Source organism: Physella acuta, unplaced genomic scaffold (genome assembly GCF_028476545.2).
Source record: "Physella acuta isolate Inbredline_101_S28 unplaced genomic scaffold, ASM2847654v3 ptg000662l, whole genome shotgun sequence".
Classification (NCBI taxonomy): Eukaryota; Metazoa; Mollusca; class Gastropoda; family Physidae; genus Physella; species Physella acuta.
In genome coordinates, this window is record NW_026732181.1 from 418,102 (window position 1) to 436,259 (window position 18,158).

The window sequence follows — 18,158 nt, forward strand, 5'->3', positions numbered from 1 at the left end:
CTACTATTTAAATAACTATAAAGAAAAGCGTGGGTCTCTTCCTAAATATTAGTAAAGGTATCCAGCGGCGTAGCGAGGTTGGGTGTCACCTGGTGCGGCACCTGATGGTGTCACAGCCCCCCCCCCGTAAGAATATATATATATATATATATATATATATATATATATATATATATATATATATATATATATATATATATATATATATATATACACACTTGTAAGTATGTGTATACACATGTGCATAATTATTTACATACATGGTTTAACATATAGCTTATTACGATTCTCAACCAACCGTTCTCCTAAGGCATATATATTGCAACGTTGAGTACGCCAATGTAGGTATCCAATAGACTCTAAAGTGACCCACGCTTTTCTTTATAGTTATTTATAGATATAGATATAAGCAGATAGATAAACAAAAGAGTTCGAATTCATTTGTCTAACAAAAAAGCTTGATCAACAATAACAATATACGTTATCTAATGTGGGAAGATGTTTTTAAAAACTAATTCAACTTTTGAAGAGGGAAGCAGTTCAGATAAAACAAAACCTTAACTCGTAAAGAGATAACCCATTTTTTCTTGCCAATATTAGACGTTCTTTAAACCAACAACACTTAAACATTTTGTCTACAGTGTGCGATTAACAAAGCTGAATTTAAATACTTTTTATTTACCACAAATTTGACCAACAATGCTGTTTGTTTTTTTCTTTGTCTTGACGCTAACATCAGCGGGTAAGTTTCAACACTTGTATTAGCATCGTAATAGGAAGTATAGAGAAAGTTTTATTATCGTGAAAAATAGCGGATTTTGTCCGTATGTTTGTGGATGTGTTTGTCCGTATGTGTGTGGATGAGTGCCTCTGTGTTAGTGTGTCTATGTATCTGTGAACACGATAATTTCATATATAAGTATTATATCAAATGTGTAGATCTGTATCAACTTTCAGTGATTTCCAATAACCGGAGGTGGGGCTTATACTACTTTTGATTTTTTTAAAAGCTTATAACTGGAGTGCTGTTTCAGATAGGTGAAATTTTACAAATAAGTAACAGATCTAGGTCTCTTCTCTCTTTTAAATTTTGCGTAATTTCCGTTTACCAGAGGTAGTACTTTAAGTTGTTTCCGATTTTTAAAAAAACCTACATGAATTCATAAAGCAGTAATATTCCGCACTATTATACACACATTGTTTGCAGTGTTTCTTCCAGACTTTTTTCTCCGGGGGGGGCACTTGAAATCTTCGGGGGGGCGGTAAACTTTCTTCGGGGGGGCGGACACTGTTAAAAGTATATATTTTCTATATAAATTATATAAATTTCATTTCGTTCGGGGGGGCGGTAAAAATTTTTCGGGGGGGCTTCGCCCCCCCGAAGAGATGCCTGGAAGAAACTCTGATTGTTTGCTGTTCACTTAGTGTGCAATGTTGTTCGCACGGTGTTGTTTTGGAGATTGTATCGACGATGTGTTGTTGTTTGTGAATTATAAACTGAATAATTTTTAAATTTGATTTAGACTATGAGGACTGAATGTTAATCACGATTTGAACACAGTATTTACAAAAATTATTTGTCCAACCATCAGAACAAAAACTAAACTTTAACTACCAGCGTGTGGAACAAAAGCTCAATGTCAGTTGTGTGGTTCAAGAGGCGAACAGTTTAAATTTTTCACATGTCACAAGCATGGTCATATCAAGGTCAGCTAATATTTTATTTTCAGTTTTAATTAGAATGTTAAGAATCGTTTGTAATATATCATATTCTCATAACTATAGAATGTAATAGATCATTTACTATAACTGTAGAATGTAATAGATCATTTACTATAACTGTAGAATGTAATAGATCATTTACTATAACTGTAAAATGTAATAGATCATTTACTATAACTGTAAAATGTAATAGATCATTTACTATAACTGTAGAATGTAATAGATCATTTACTATAACTGTAGAATGTAATAGATCATTTACTATAACTGTAGAATGTAATAGATCATTTACTATAACTGTAGAATGTAATAGATCATTTACTATAACTGTAGAATGTAATAGATCATTTACTATAATTGTAGAATGTAATAGATCATTTACTATAATTGTAAAATGTAATAGAGCATTTACTATAACTGTAGAATGTAATAGATCATTTACTATAACCGTAGAATGTAATAGATCATTTACTATAACTGTAGAATGTAATGGATCATTTACTATAACTGTAGAATATATATATATATATATATATATATATATATATATATATATATATATATATATATATATATATATATATATATATATATATATATACTAGCGTACCCGTCCCCCGCGCGTTGCCGCGGGGATAGAAGAAAGTATGACGAAATGTATTAGAAAGATTTCACCAACGCGTTACCAATCATGTTCTTAGACGCGTGACCGTCTTTTCTAAAAGTGAGTTATTAAAATGTAAACAAAGCCTGGGCTTAATTCATAAATATTGGGACACAGGTTTACCTACACTACCGCATGTAAACATTGAGTGTACATTAATCACTCACCGAAATAATATGTTAGAACACACTTCGGTGACCGCCCATGTGTCAGAGATGTACAGGGGCGTTCTCCCCCCCCCCCCCCCAGATTACACTACCGCATAGGCGCGGCGTACGACCCCTGGCTCCTTAAAAGTAATAGGCGCCATCGTGCCAAATAGCATCCTGTTAGTAATGATGCAGATTTCATCATTCGCTAAAGTGCCACAAATGAACAGGCTTTTTTTCTTTAACACGTAAAAAAGACATGTTTTAAACATCAGTGTGACTGATGAAATATGCTAGCGTTACTAATGGTCTATTATTAGATGCTCGATCTCAATTTCTGACTGGATTTTCTAATAGTAGATGCTTATTGCATCACTGGCAAAGTGACGAAACTCTACAGTAGGCTCCTCATATTCAAAAAGTTATTTTTTCATCTTTGGCAAGGTGACGAAACTGTACAGAAGGATTTCCTCGCGTTACAAAGTTATTTTTAGAAGACTGTTGTAGTTTTACCGCTGAGTATAGTAGTACCCCTTACTCGCTATGCAGGACGCTCGATTAACGGGTGCCAAGTGCCAACATAGTCGCTCTAAAACTCTGGGCGCCAAACCGTGTATTGACGAAAGTTGTACCCTATATGAAACCCATAAGAAACTTTAGTTTTCTTTTTCGCATAAATATTCTCGGGAGTATTCTCATCTACTTCCTAAAGTTTATGGCACTCGGATTAACCGCATCCGAGTTTTATTTTTTATATACCGTGTATAGAGAAAAAAAATCGCTCCCCCTGGGGGCGCCGCCCTTGCAATATTAAACAATATTTTTTTGCAGAACCCTACCATTGAGTGATCTAATCATCTCCCCAAAGTTTCATGGTACACGGATGAACGATGTGAAACCGAAATAGACTTTTATTTTTATAAACCGTATATAGAGAAAAATCGGACCCTCCCGTGGCGCCGCCCTTGCGAAATTAAAAATTATTTTTTAACAGAACCTTTCTCTAGAGTGGTATAATGAACTCCCCAAAGTTTCATGCCTATCGGATGAACGGTGTCACTGCAATTCACTTTTATTATTTTTATAAACCGTATATAGAGAAAAATCGGACCCTCCCGTGGCGCCGCCTTTGCGAAATTAAAAATTATTTTTTTACAGAACCCTTCCCTAGAGTGGTATAATGAACTCCCCAAAGTCTCATGGCTATCGGATGAACGATGCCAAACCAAAATCGACTTTTATTTTTATATACGGTATATAGAGAAAAACAAATCGCGCCCTGCCGGGGCGCCACCCCTGCGAATTTGAAATTATTTTTTTTCGCAGAAACCTCCCCAGGAATATTCTCAACAACTTCCCAAAGTTTCACGGCGATGTGATGAGAGGTGTAGTAATGCATAAAGGACAGACAAACAAACAAACACACACACATACATTGCTTTATATATATATATATATATATATATATATATATATATATATATATATATATATATATATATATATATATATATATATATATTCACATACCTACCTACCCCATACACGGAGTACCACATAAATTATTACAATTCTCAACCAAACTGTTTAGCTCAGGCATATTTTGCAGGATTGATCAAGCTAACTCCCCCCCCCCTCTCTCACACCCAGTAGCGTACGCAGGGGGGGAGCAGGGGGAGCGGCCGCTCCCCCTCTGGCCATTTTCAGCAAAGTGGCGCCTTTTTGGAAACTTTTTAAATTCAAAGTTTTAAACAATGATATTTGTTAAAAAAATATTTTTGGTCGGCACATCTATGTAAATCAAAAGATTTCTTTTCATGCAGCAATTAAGCATTATTGTTCTAGTCTAGTAGTGTCTACGTTTACAACACGTATTAACAGCTGCATCAGTTTACCTTTCTAAAAATAACCATTACGATGTATTGCAATGTTTAAAATACCTCTACGGTAGTACCACTTGGCAAGAGGTGTGTTAAGTTTAAGGCAACTGTATAATGTATTTGCTTACGAATAATTGAATTAGAAAATGTTATTCATAAAACTTCACACATAATTACTTTATATATACAGTTTGAATCGTGTGATTAATTTAAAAAAAATTACAATACAGAAACAGTTTGAGCGATAGTGATTACGATTACAAATTATATGAAACAATTACAACCCCCCCCCCTCCCCCATGGACCCCTCTGTAAAAAAATATTGTCATGATACCACTGCTACTTATTTAAATCTATTTCTGTAATATATATTTGTGTAATATATATTTGTGTAATATATATGTATGTTTAGAACAGTCATCTAAAAACTGATGCTATGTTCACTCTGAGTTGGTTATCTCCCCCCCCCCCCCGCCCCCGCCCCCCCCCCACCCCCACATCTCACCATCACAATTGTGTAGAGCGACATTAATGTTACACCTAGGTATACACTGGGTTGGATAATTGACCTAAAGTGAACGGACAGTGGTGAATGAAGTTGAACCCATCCCCCGAACCCATCCCCCCCCCCCCCAACCCACCCCGAACTGATCTGTTAAGTACATGTAGAAAGACGCGTAATGATGTACCAATGTACCATGCCGCCAGAAAATTAGCTTTTTAAACGTAAAACTCTGTGAATATTGTTTTTGAAATTACCAGTAAAAAGGTGTGTGATCAATACAGTGATCTAACCCATACCTATCACTATGTTTAAAAAATGATCTTTAAAGAACACAAAGAAGCAGTAGATAATTGAAATATATGAATTAGTACTGAAAGACCGATGTTCAGTTATATGTAGGCTGTTATTCCGAATGTTGCTCTAATAAATTGAAAAGCGTGGTTTTATACCAACTCTGATTTTAAAAACTTTCATTATGCTGTAATACTTTAGCATTTATGATGACGATATATTAAATTCTGATTATAGACAAAAACATTTTGTAAACACAAATAGTCTTAAACAATTTCATTATATTCTAAAGTAATTATTTATTTGTAATGACATTTACAATTAAATGTGTAAATATATACATATTTATATTAAGAGAGTGATTATTTCCCCTATTTCCCTTGTCTTAAATAATTTCCCAGGAATTATTATGTAAGAAATTTTGTTTACAAGAATTACAAAACAGATTGTGTTACGTTCATTGTTTTTGGTTGTCGTGTATATATATATATATATATATATATATATATATATATATATATATATATATATATATATATATATATATATATATATATATATATATATACATTGTTTAAATTGATACAATTTTTGTTTTGTCGGCCAACATTGTGTGTTTTTTCTTATTTCGTCAGAGTGCTACTTTCAATTTATTTTACATCATAGCGAATTAAAGACATACAGCTATATATATATATATATATATATATATATATATATATATATATATATATATATATATATAATACACGTATATAGAACGTGTTAAAAATTCGGCGCCTTTTTTGTTCTTTTCGCTCCCCCTACAACGAAAACCTGGATACGCCTCTGCTCACACCCCTCCCTTCCCCCCCCCCCTACTTTCACGGCTATTGCTCAGATATAATACTAACGATTATTATCTATGGTTAGGTAAGGTCTGCCTGTCGTCCCTCCTGGGACATAGGCCGCTGACAAGAGCTCTACAGGCGTCTCTGTCCTGGGCTAGTATCTCCAACTGTCCCCAGGTGTATCCAATCTTCTTGATGTCTTCTTCCAGGTCACGTCTCCAGGTCTTTCTTGGTCTGCCTCTCCTCTTCCTACCCTGTGGATTCCAGATGAGGGCCTGTCTTGTTATGCTGGATACAGGCTTCCTGAGTGTGTGGCCAATCCGTTTCCATTTTCTCTGTAGGATCTCTACTTCATCTGGCAATTGATTTGTCTGTTGCCATAGAACATCATTTATGATGGTTTTAGGCCAGCGTATTCGCAGGATCTTTCCGAGACATGTGTTTATAAATGATTGTATTTTCTTCTTATTTATAGCAGTTATTCTCCATGTCTCAGCTCCATAAAGTAACACCGGTTTTACTAGTGTGTTGAAGATCCGGATTTTTATTCCAAGGGTTAAATGTCCAGAAACCCCAAAAAAATTTAGTTGGTTGAATACTGCTCATGTCTTGCCCGTCCTAATATTTATGACTGCTTCTTTCCCACCCAGCTTATCAACAATACTTGAATCTTGGTGAATCTATCCACTTCTTCTAGGGCTTCTTCTGCCAATGTTATAGGGGTGCTGTTTGATGCATTGACTTTGAGAACTTTACTTTTCCCTCTGTGGATGGTCAGTCCCAGGCCTGTAGAAAAATTAACAACACTGTTGGTTTTAGTTTGCATTTGCTGTTGTGTGTGAGAAAGAAGGACCAGGTCATCAGCAAAGTCCAGGTCATCCAGCTGGCTCTACAGTGTTCACTGTATACTGTTTCACTTTTTCTCTGTTGACATCTTCATAATCCAGTCTATGACCAGCAGGAACAGGAATGGTGAAAGAAGGCAACCCTGCCTTACTCGGGTGTGTACTGGGAAGGCCTCTGTAGTCTGTTGGCCATGCACTACTCTACATTTCAGACCTTCATATGAAGACATAATAATGTTGACTATTTTCTGTGGCACCCCATAATGTCTCAACAATTTCCACATTGACTGTCTATCCAAGCTATCAAAGGCCTTCTCCTAATCTATGAAATTAATGTAGAGAGAAGAGTACACTCTTGGGTCTGTTCAATGATGATGGGTAGGGTAGCAATTTGGTCTATGCATGACCTTTCCTTCCTAAATCCCGCCTGTTGATCTGGAAGCTGGGGATATATCGCTTCCTTCATTCTGTTTAATAATATTCCGTTGAAGACTTTGCTTTGGATGGACAAAATTGTTATCCCTCTATAGTTTGAGCATGCACTGAAATCGCCTTTCTTTGGAAGTTTTATGAGTAGTCCCTCCTTCCACTCCTCTGGTTATTGTTCGCCTTCCCGGATTTTCTTGAAAAGTGTGTATCGTAGTGTGGTGCTAGTTTCTATATCTGCTGTCAGTATACCATCTATTCCTGGAGCCTTCCAATTTTTCAGCTGCTTTATAGCTTTATGTATCTCTTCTTTGGAAGATGGGTTGCAGTCTATAGGGAGGTCACTTTCAGCTGGTGATATATCTTGCGTGCACTCTGGTGTTGGTCTATTCAGTAGTTCTTCAAAATGTTCTGCCCATCTCTTCTTCTGTCCTCTCGCATCAGGTATTGTCTTTCCATCTTTGGTCTTCACCGGCCTCTCTGGCTTACTGTACTTCCCAGATATCTTCTTAATTGTATTGTACACGTCCCTAATATTACCATGGTACAGTGCTTCTTCTGCTTCACTTGCCAGCAGTTCTAAATATGCATCTCTGATGCATTTTTGACACTTTTGTTTGTTTCCGTATATTCTTCCATTGATTTAAATTTAGCAGCCCGTGTACCACTGTTGTTTAATGTTGCCTTCTTTCTTTTTCCTTCAGTTTGAGCTTTCCTTTAGCTACCAGTAGGTGATGGTCTGAAGCAACATCAGCTCCTCTCTTGACGCGTACATCTTGAAGTGATCTCCTGAACTTTTATATGATCTTTTTGTAATCACTAAATTGCTATTGGCACACAAGTCAGCAAATCTTTCTCGGTGTTCGTTCATCTCACCCTAACCTTGCTGTCCCATACATTTTTCATATCCTCTGTTGCCTCTTCCAATCTTAGCATTGAAGTCGCCCATGAGTATTAGGATGTTTCTTCTTGGGCTGTTATGGATAATGGTCATTAGCCTTTTGTATAATTCATCTTAGACCTCTTCTTTGCTGTAATTTGTTGGGGCGTAGGCCTGTTTTATGTCCATGTTCATTCGTCTTATTTTAGTTTAAAAGGTAGCTGTTATGATCCGCGGGCATTGTGCCTCCCATCCAATGAGAGCCCTTTGTGCTTGGTTTGACAGCATGAATGCGACTCCTTGAGTATGTGGTGCATTTTTATCCTCATGGCCTGAGAACACCAGTAGCTATATATGTAAATGAGCTTGAGGGGGGGGGGGTGTCGCAAAATGGAAATAGTTCTCCTCGGGCGCAGGAATGGATCCCAACGTCTCTGATGCCACGTAGTCTTTAATTATGTGTAACGACGTTTTATTTTCCCATTTTCTGCTTTAATAAACCAATATACAAAAGTCTAACCCACACAGGGAAATCGCCGGGAAATACGAGATTTTGGCGTCAGGTGCTCCAGGTGATGGCGTATCTGTAACCAATCAAATTGCTTCTGCTGACGTCACCGGACAAGTTTCCTGGAATGCTGTAAGCATGACTTAAATAGTAATATAACAACTTTAATTAATTTATATAATTTATGGTGGATTTTATTTAGAGAATCCGAAAATCTCGAGTTCGAATCCGGGTTTAAGTCAGTAGAAGGTTCTGAGTCCACCCAGCTATAATGGGTACCTAATTCACGGGAAACGTAGAAGAAGCTGTGCATAGTGCAGACCACACTACCCCTTCAAATGTCGATATCACAAAAATAGATGAATTCTTTTCACTTACCCCATGGACAGTCGGTTCAAGAAAGGTACCTTAGAATTCAGTAAACTTATTTCATAGTATCCTAAATTTCATAAGTAGGTTTACACAATAGGTTTACACAATTAAAACAGTCTTTAAAATTGCATTACAATTTTTTTAAACACACTTTTAAATCTTAAATCAGCAATCTTCATCTTTTCTGAACATTCAATGGAGCACGGCTGACCAGTCTCTTAGTGGAAATTACAAGTGTGAACTTAACGGTTTAACCTTCCAGAATATTCCACAAGCTCTAAACCAAGTTATGTTCGTATCAGTAGCCGGTAAATATTTTTTTAAAGAGTTGATTCAACTAGTCTAATATCTGAGATACTTAAAACCAGCAATACATGAAAGTACTTTGAAAAAAAAATATAGACCAACAGACCTCAAAAAACATGTATAAATGATAGAATATGCATATATGAACGATTTTTAAAAATGTATACATATAAGAACTTTTAAAAGAATTTTTTAAAAAGTAAGTACTTATAAAAGAATATTTTTTGTCAAACTGACATAAATTGAAATAGAAAATATGGCTGTAATGTTTTCATCGTGAAAATGTTTTCATTGTGAAAATGTTTAAATAGTGAAAATGTTTTCATTGAATTTTTTAAAATGTTCACCTTTTGATCCCAAAAATTGTGAGCCTTGTAATAAAAACTAAAATCATCTTGTGTTAAAATATGTTTATCTTGTGTTAAAAAATGCTTATGTTGTGTTAAAATATGTTTACCTTGTGCTCAAATGTTTATCTTGTGTTAAAAATGCTTATGTTGTGTTAAAATATGTTTACCTTTCCTAAAATATGTTTATCTTGTGTTTAAAAAATGTCTAAGCAGATCGTTAATCCCCAGACACTGAGCCGACCATGACGGCTACACCTGGAACAATCGAACCCGGCTTGACCAGAAATCTGAGTGTCCGATGTTCTATATCTAACCTTAACACGCTCAAGATCTCACAGGTGCTTCATTGTTATTTTCTCGTATACAGCGTGTAAAATTTCGACAAATCTCGACGTTTTACCAAACTTTCTTTTGTTATCTTGACTAACATTCTCTTTGTAGGTAAACACGTGTCGATAATTTGAATATCTTTTCAGTTAGGTGGACGAAATGTCATGTATATTATTTCACAATTTTAATTTTCCAAAAACTTTTAGAGACGGTACTTACTCCAGTTTGGGTTTTTCATAAGCTGTTTACTGTCGTACCTTAAACAAAGGTGTACGAAATTTCACATAAAAGTATTACATTGTACGCCCAACTTGGGCGTAGAGAGGGGGGGGGGGGCGGGGGTGAGGACCGCACCGGGTGACACCAAGGCAACAAATAGCAAAATATATAAAGAAAAAATGATAATTCCACTTAATTAAGTGATTAATTTGAGTGCTAAATAGTGTTTTAAGAGGTGCAAATCGAAAATTGAAAGTTTGTCCCCGGGAAGGGTCGCTACGCCTCTGGGGGGTGACACCATTAAGTGCCGCACCGGGTGACACCCGACCTCGCTACGCCACTGCGCCCAAGTTGTTTTCAACCTTTGAACGAATTCTGGTTAGCGGAACAACCGCTTTACTATATTTACGTGTGTACACGATAACTTGAGAACTGTTAATTAGAAAAATTAAATTGTAACATAAGTAACATCTTTTTGTAGAGGGGGATGGGCCGGGGGAGCAAAAGCTGAAATGAATCGATCAGTTAGAAGTGGTCGAAATTTCGCTCGCCATTTTCGATCTTTGACGGACAAACGATAGGGGAAACAAGTTAAATGGCACCTTGTAATAAAAAGTTAGACTTCAATACTTATTTTCCTAATTTCTTTGAATTAAAAAAATTATGTTTATGATAGTTTTTTCTTAAACTAGTTTGATGTAATGTTGAATATGAAGTTTTTGAAAGCCTTTTTTATTGCTGTATGTAGGTGTTATCAATAGAGATGTTTGTCCTGCGTGATAACGTGGACCAAATCCTTGCCGCGGCCACAGCTTTTAAACCAGCAGAAACCAAGCCAGGAAATGAGAATGCTGTGGTGGACGGATATGTAGGGGCTTCTGTAAGATATTTTTTTGCTCCGTAGTAGATCGTGGGCCCTATTAGTCTTTATGGGTATCTAAGTGGTTATACTTGAAAGTTTGGCATAACGATCTTATCTAAGTATGGAGAAATACCACGGAAAATAAAGCTTTATATTTGCACTAGTATTTTTGTGGTGAATAGGCCTAAATGTTAAATAAAAGCGTTGATATTTTTTTTAATTTATTCAGACACACAAAGAAGAAAAGAAAAATGTGTTTGAAGTTAATGTAGTAAATGTATCCAAGAAATATGAGTTGCTATTTTAAGTAAAAAGAGCTGAATAGAGTGGTCCATGACATTCATTTTAAAACAGGGAGCTCAATATTATGTTACATAATTGAATTTTAAAATTTTGACTTCGTTGAAAAGGTTGAATAGGACCAAAAACACTTTTTAATTAGTCAAATAGAGACCCAAAAATTTGTTTGAGTTGTCGACTATGCATTTATAGTTTTAACAACATGACTTTGATGCGACTTTTGAGGTCTCTTTTTAAAGACATTTTTTTTCTAGAACAAGCCTCAGTACATTCAGGTATCTTGGGAACACCCTACACTTCAACATGGTGGCGCTTACCTGTGTGACATTATGGCAATTAACAGCAGCAATCTACCTGTTAGCTATTCCAGAACTATCAATGTAACATCCAGAGGTAAACGCTAATTGTTTTAGCCGTTCATTAAGTTTGTTGCAGTCAAGTCTACCAATATTTTTAGTGACAGACACAAGTTCATTATTGATATTGAAACGAAAAACCCAGGTACTATTTAAAAAGTGTCGACTCATGCTAAAAGATATCGATTTGTTCATTGAAAAGATAAATATAATTAAATACAAAATCAACACATAAACTTTCATATCACAAAGCAATAATGCCTTTTGTGTTAGGGTTTGGGTTCTTCATAAACAACAGTTGACCTGTTTATAAACATGTTCACTATTCGCGAGTCTCTATAACCACCCAGAAAACATTTATGCGTCTCCAATGTTGACCCTAAATTGTTACTTCATGAGTTGAGTAAAACATAAACGTCATATTATGCCCCTTAATTGGATTATATTGCACTAAATAGGTTCAGTGGTACTCACGCCAATTTGTGTTATTCATAATGTGAAAACTGCAGGGGCGGAACTACAGAGCCAGACCCCGCAAAGGGGGGGGGGGGACGTCATTTAGGGGCCCATAGTCAACCATAATTATAAAAATTTTACTTAAAAAATAATTTTCTTGCATTTTTGACCTAACGGTAAAAGCTTTTGTAACTAACAAACAAATCTACTACAGTAGTAATGTTATACAGTAACTACACATGCTGTTGCGTTAAAAAAATGTATATGCCTGAGCTGTAGTGTGAAAGATAGAAATATACATACTAAAGATTGATATATAACATAAAATGGAAATATATTAAAACAAATAATACAAATTCCAAAAAACATAAAAATAAACATAACACGAGAAACCATTACACATACAAAGCTTTCACGATTTATATTTTTTTCACCTGCTAAACCTAGAGGGCAGGCAGTATTACAGCAAACATATTGAGTGAAAAAAAAATAATTCAAAACAGATTTATGCACTAACAGACACACATAACATGTTGTAAATTGTTTAAAGTTTAAAAAAAAAAAATTTTTTTCAAACCCCGATCAGGCCTGAAATGACTATCCAATGTTTGTATTCTGTGTTTGTATATATATATATATATATATATATATATATATATAAATTGCGGGGTGGCCCTTTTGTTCTAGTTCCGCCACTGGATAACTGTAGTACATTTTGTATCATATATATGTATATATTATATTATACACACACACACACATATATATATATATATATATATATATATATATATATATATATATATATATATATATATATATATATATATATTCTACTAGAATCTACAAGGGACGAGCTTGTGGATAAAATCCACGATCTTGAGGCCATGTACGACACATCTGTGTCAGCACATCTGGAGTGTCAGTCCGAGTTGAAAAATTCCAGCGAGAATCTGACACACCTGGAGAATGAACATTTGTCTACTTTATCTACTCTGGACACAGTGAACAGCACCAAATGGTCACTCTCACAAAGCCTTGAGTCTACATGCAACCTGGCCAGCAACTTGCTTGTATTAACAAGTCAACTGATGGTCAACGTTACTGACCAGAACGTTACGGAATTTTTCGATAACTCTTCAAGCGCTATCCTAAAACTGTGTAAAAGAGAGTGTATGTTTAAATTTTGAAATTTTTAGAATTGTACACCTTAATTGATGACATATTTGGTTTATCTAACTTACCACAATGATTAAAAAAAAGAAACTTCTGTAATAGATGATAGTTAGTAAAATAACAATATATTGGCCCCCCTAATTGACTTATGTTTGATCAACAATTTATCAGCTGCCGATGTGAGTTGTGATTTCGAACGAGACTTGTGCGGGTTTGTTCAGTCACGTGATGACGACTTCGATTGGACACGAATTTCGGGCCCGACGTCATCCACTGGTACAGGCCCAGCAACAGACCACACACTGGGAACCGTTAATGGTTGGTTTAAATTTAATTAAAAATAAAGATTGGAGTTCAACAAACATAAAACAAGAGACGATATTTTCAATGGTCGAGTTATCATTCCTAAATGTGTGATCTATATATATATATATATATATATATATATATATATATATATATATATATATATATATATATATGTTCGAAATCCCGCAGGTCATTATGTGTATGTGTAGGTGTGATCTATGTGTATGTAATGAATCCCGCGGGTATTATGTGTATGTGAAGGTGTGATCTATGTGTATGTTTTGAATCCCGCAGGTATTATGTGTATGTGAAGCTGTGATCTATGTGTATGTTTTGAATCCTGCAGGTCACTATGTGTATGTAGAGACATCTAACGTTGTACAAGGACAAAGGGCTCGTCTTCAATCCCCGCTGATCAACGGGTCGCTCATGCGTGCTACGTGTGTGACATTTTATTACAATATGTATGGAACGGACATCGGGACACTTAACGTCTTCATCAAAGAAAAGGGTATGACGACCACTTCCGAAACGCTTCTCTGGACGTTACATGGTAATATTTTTAACATTTTATTTTTCTACCTAGTTACAAAATGTGTAGCTTCGCTGCTGCTCAGTTCGTTACACTAATTGCGTGAGCGTCTAACCCTAACTAACCTGCAGCAGTGCATTTCTTTGAAAACTATAACAAAAATATAATTGTAATTATACATGTCGGTTTTAGTTTTGTGAAGCACCACGGTTGGAATGAATCATCTTTTTTTGTGTGCCCGAGACACAAGGGGCCGCCACAGAAAGATCTCTCCACTTTAGTCGGTCACTTGCAATTTCCCTGTCAGTCCACCATGACAGTCTTGTCTCTGCTAGCAGCTTCCCTGCAGTGCCCCTAAAGATATGCCTTGGCCTTCCTGGGTTTTCTTTGAGACGTCAAGTTTATACAGATAGTGTAAATATATATTAAGGTGTAGATATCGGTGTCAATGGCTCTCACTATGTCTATGTACAAACAATGTCCATCTTATATAGTGGGGTGGAAGTGTTGTTTCATGTTTCTTATTAAAATAAAATTATTTGAATTTTGTTTTCAGGTAACCAAGGCAGCAGCTGGTTATTTTCAAAGCTCCGAGTGGCACCAACTTCCTCCAATTACGTCATTGTGTTTGAGGTTATAACGCTGTCAGGTTATATGGGTGATGTGGCCCTTGATGATATCAATATTAATCCTTCATGTGTCTGAGCAGATGTACGTTAGATGGCAAAATAAAAATCAGGAAACTGAAAAAATGTACAGAAAAATAAAACACATTCTCACACAACTTCAAGAACGTTAGTATTAGTAGTTGATCCGCACGTACATATGTACTAAAAAAACATATACTTAAATACTGCCGGTAAATTTAGTTAAAACAATAGAAAAACACTGTGGATAAGCGTAAAACAGACTCCAAACGATGAACGAGCAAACTTCAAAGATAGAATAAATATAGCTGTTTATTTTACAATCAGAATCATGGCTTTTGCATCAGGTAAAACTCTGTGAATATTGTTTTTGCAATTGCCAGTTAAGAGGTGTCTGAGCAATACAGTGATCTAACCCATACCTTACCATTTAGTTAAAAAATAATCTTTAAAGAACAGAAAAAAGCAGTAGTTTAAAAAAAGTAAAGATTTGATATACCAGAACAATAAAAAGACAATTAAAAACGATTTCTTTGGCGGGCTATTATGTTGGATGTTTCCAATTATTAGATACGAGAAAAATGGCCCGTTGAGGAAGGATACACCGGGCGCTAGGTTGATAGTGCTGTCTCTTTTCTCTAAACTAAAACCAACCCACCCCCCCACACACCACCCCCACCCCCCACCCCCCCGACCCCCAGACACCACCCCCACCCCCCACCACACACCACCCCCACCCCCACACACCATCCCCACCCCCCAACCCCACCCCCCACACACACCACCCCCTCCACACACCGCCCCCCCCACCCCCACCCCCCCACCCCTCCAACCCCCCCCCTCCACCGCCCCCCCCCCCCCCCAAAAAAACCATGTCTACCGTCCCATTCAACGAAATATAATTATATACTTTTTCCAGTGTCCGCCCCTCCCAGAAAATTCTACCCCCGCCCCCGAAAATTTCAAGTACCCCCACCCCTCTCCGGGGAGGAAAAAGTCTGAAAGAAACACTGAAACCAACCCACCCCCCCACACACCACCCCCACCCCGACACACCATCCCCACCCCCCACCCCCACCCCCCACACACACCACCCCCTCCACACACCGCCCCCCCACCCCCACCCCCCACCCCTCCAACCCCCCTCCACCGCCCCCCCCCCCAAAAAAAAAACCATGTCTACCGTCCCATTCAACGAAATATAATTATATACTTTTTCCAGTGTCCGCCCCCTCCCAGAAAATTCTACCCCCGCCCCCGAAAATTTCAAGTACCCCCCACCCCTCTCCGGGGAGGAAAAAGTCTGAAAGAAACACTGAAACCAACCCACCCCCCACACACCACCCCCACCCCCCCCCCCCACACCCCCCCCCACACCCCACCCCCCCCACCCCCCCCCCCCCCACCCCTCCCCCCCCCCCCCCCCCAAAAAAAACATGTCTACCGTCCCATTGCAAGAAAACCACTTTTTAGATTAGACACATTAATTTTATTATAGAGTATCGATGAGGAAATTTCTTTTGAGTTGGGGAGGGGGAGGGGCTCAGACGTTCTTACGCGGGGGGTGGGGCTTCGCCCCTACCCGAAGAATTGTATGCAAGAAACTCTTCACGCAAACCACTTAGATTAGACCAAATTGCCTTTGTATTGAATATGTTTACTCGATAATCAATGACGTCATATAACTGTGTGCACTCTCTGGGTTTAAGATTATTTTCTACTCTGTGCGCTAAATGTGTCGACGTCATACTTCGTTTTTCGAATTACTGTGCATGTTTTTAAATTGCTTGTCTTTTCTCTAGAGCGTTCTTGTCAGACAGATAGATAGATAGAGAGACAGCGAAACTATTATTATAGACGAGAAAAATGGCCCGTTGAGGAAGGATACACCGGGCGCTAGGTTGATAGTGCTGTCTCTTTTCTCTAAACTAAAACCAACCCACCCCCCCACACACCACCCCCACCCCCACCCCCCCGACCCCCAGACACCACCCCCACCCCCCACCACACACCACCCCCACCCCCACACACCATCCCCACCCCCCAACCCCACCCCCCACACACACCACCCCCTCCACACACCGCCCCCCCCCACCCCCCACCCCCCCCACCCCTCCAACCCCCCCCTCCACCGCCCCCCCCCCCCCCCCCCAAAAAAACCATGTCTACCGTCCCATTCAACGAAATATAATTATATACTTTTTCCAGTGTCCGCCCCTCCCAGAAAATTCTACCCCCGCCCCCGAAAATTTCAAGTACCCCCACCCCTCTCCGGGGAGGAAAAAGTCTGAAAGAAACACTGAAACCAACCCACCCCCCACACACCACCCCCACCCCGACACACCATCCCCACCCCCCACCCCCACCCCCCACACACACCACCCCCTCCACACACCGCCCCCCCACCCCCACCCCCCACCCCTCCAACCCCCCTCCACCGCCCCCCCCCCCCCCCCCCAAAAAAAAACCATGTCTACCGTCCCATTCAACGAAATATAATTATATACTTTTTCCAGTGTCCGCCCCCTCCCAGAAAATTCTACCCCCGCCCCCGAAAATTTCAAGTACCCCCACCCCTCTCCGGGGAGGAAAAAGTCTGAAAGAAACACTGAAACCAACCCACCCCCCACACACCACCCCCACCCCCCCCCCCACACCCCCCCCACACCCCACCCCCCCCACCCCCCCCCACCCCTCCCCCCCCCCCCCCCCCCCAAAAAAAACATGTCTACCGTCCCATTGCAAGAAAACCACTTTTTAGATTAGACACATTAATTTTATTATAGAGTATCGATGAGGAAATTTCTTTTGAGTTGGGGAGGGGGAGGGGCTCAGACGTTCTTACGCGGGGGGTGGGGCTTCGCCCCTACCCGAAGAATTGTATGCAAGAAACTCTTCACGCAAACCACTTAGATTAGACCAAATTGCCTTTGTATTGAATATGTTTACTCGATAATCAATGACGTCATATAACTGTGTGCACTCTCTGGGTTTGAGATTATTTTCTACTCTGTGCGCTAAATGTGTCGACGTCATACTTCGTTTTTCGAATTACTGTGCATGTTTTTAAATTGCTTGTCTTTTCTCTAGAGCGTTCTTGTCAGACAGATAGATAGATAGAGAGACAGCGAAACTATTATTATAGATAGATTTGAATTCAGAGTAAAATCGCGTTTTATAAACCAACTCAGTTTTGACAACATTTTTTCTATGCTGTGATGTTTTAGCATTTATATAAGAATA

General features: G+C 38.3%; 1 protein-coding gene across 1 annotated transcript; it reads left to right on the top strand.

Annotated features, from left to right (window-relative positions):
• The first annotated feature begins 556 nt into the window (after positions 1–556).
• LOC131948858 (uncharacterized) lies at positions 557–15,344 on the top strand. Its single transcript, XM_059310559.1, has 11 exons — positions 557–742; positions 1,593–1,707; positions 8,721–8,832; positions 9,242–9,380; positions 9,957–10,066; positions 11,026–11,157; positions 11,694–11,832; positions 13,092–13,424; positions 13,599–13,745; positions 14,083–14,289; positions 14,825–15,344. Exons 1-11 carry the CDS (start codon positions 700–702, stop codon positions 14,971–14,973), a joined length of 1,626 nt encoding a protein of 541 aa, XP_059166542.1. The 5' UTR covers positions 557–699; the 3' UTR covers positions 14,974–15,344.
• Positions 15,345–18,158: the final 2,814 nt, after the last annotated feature.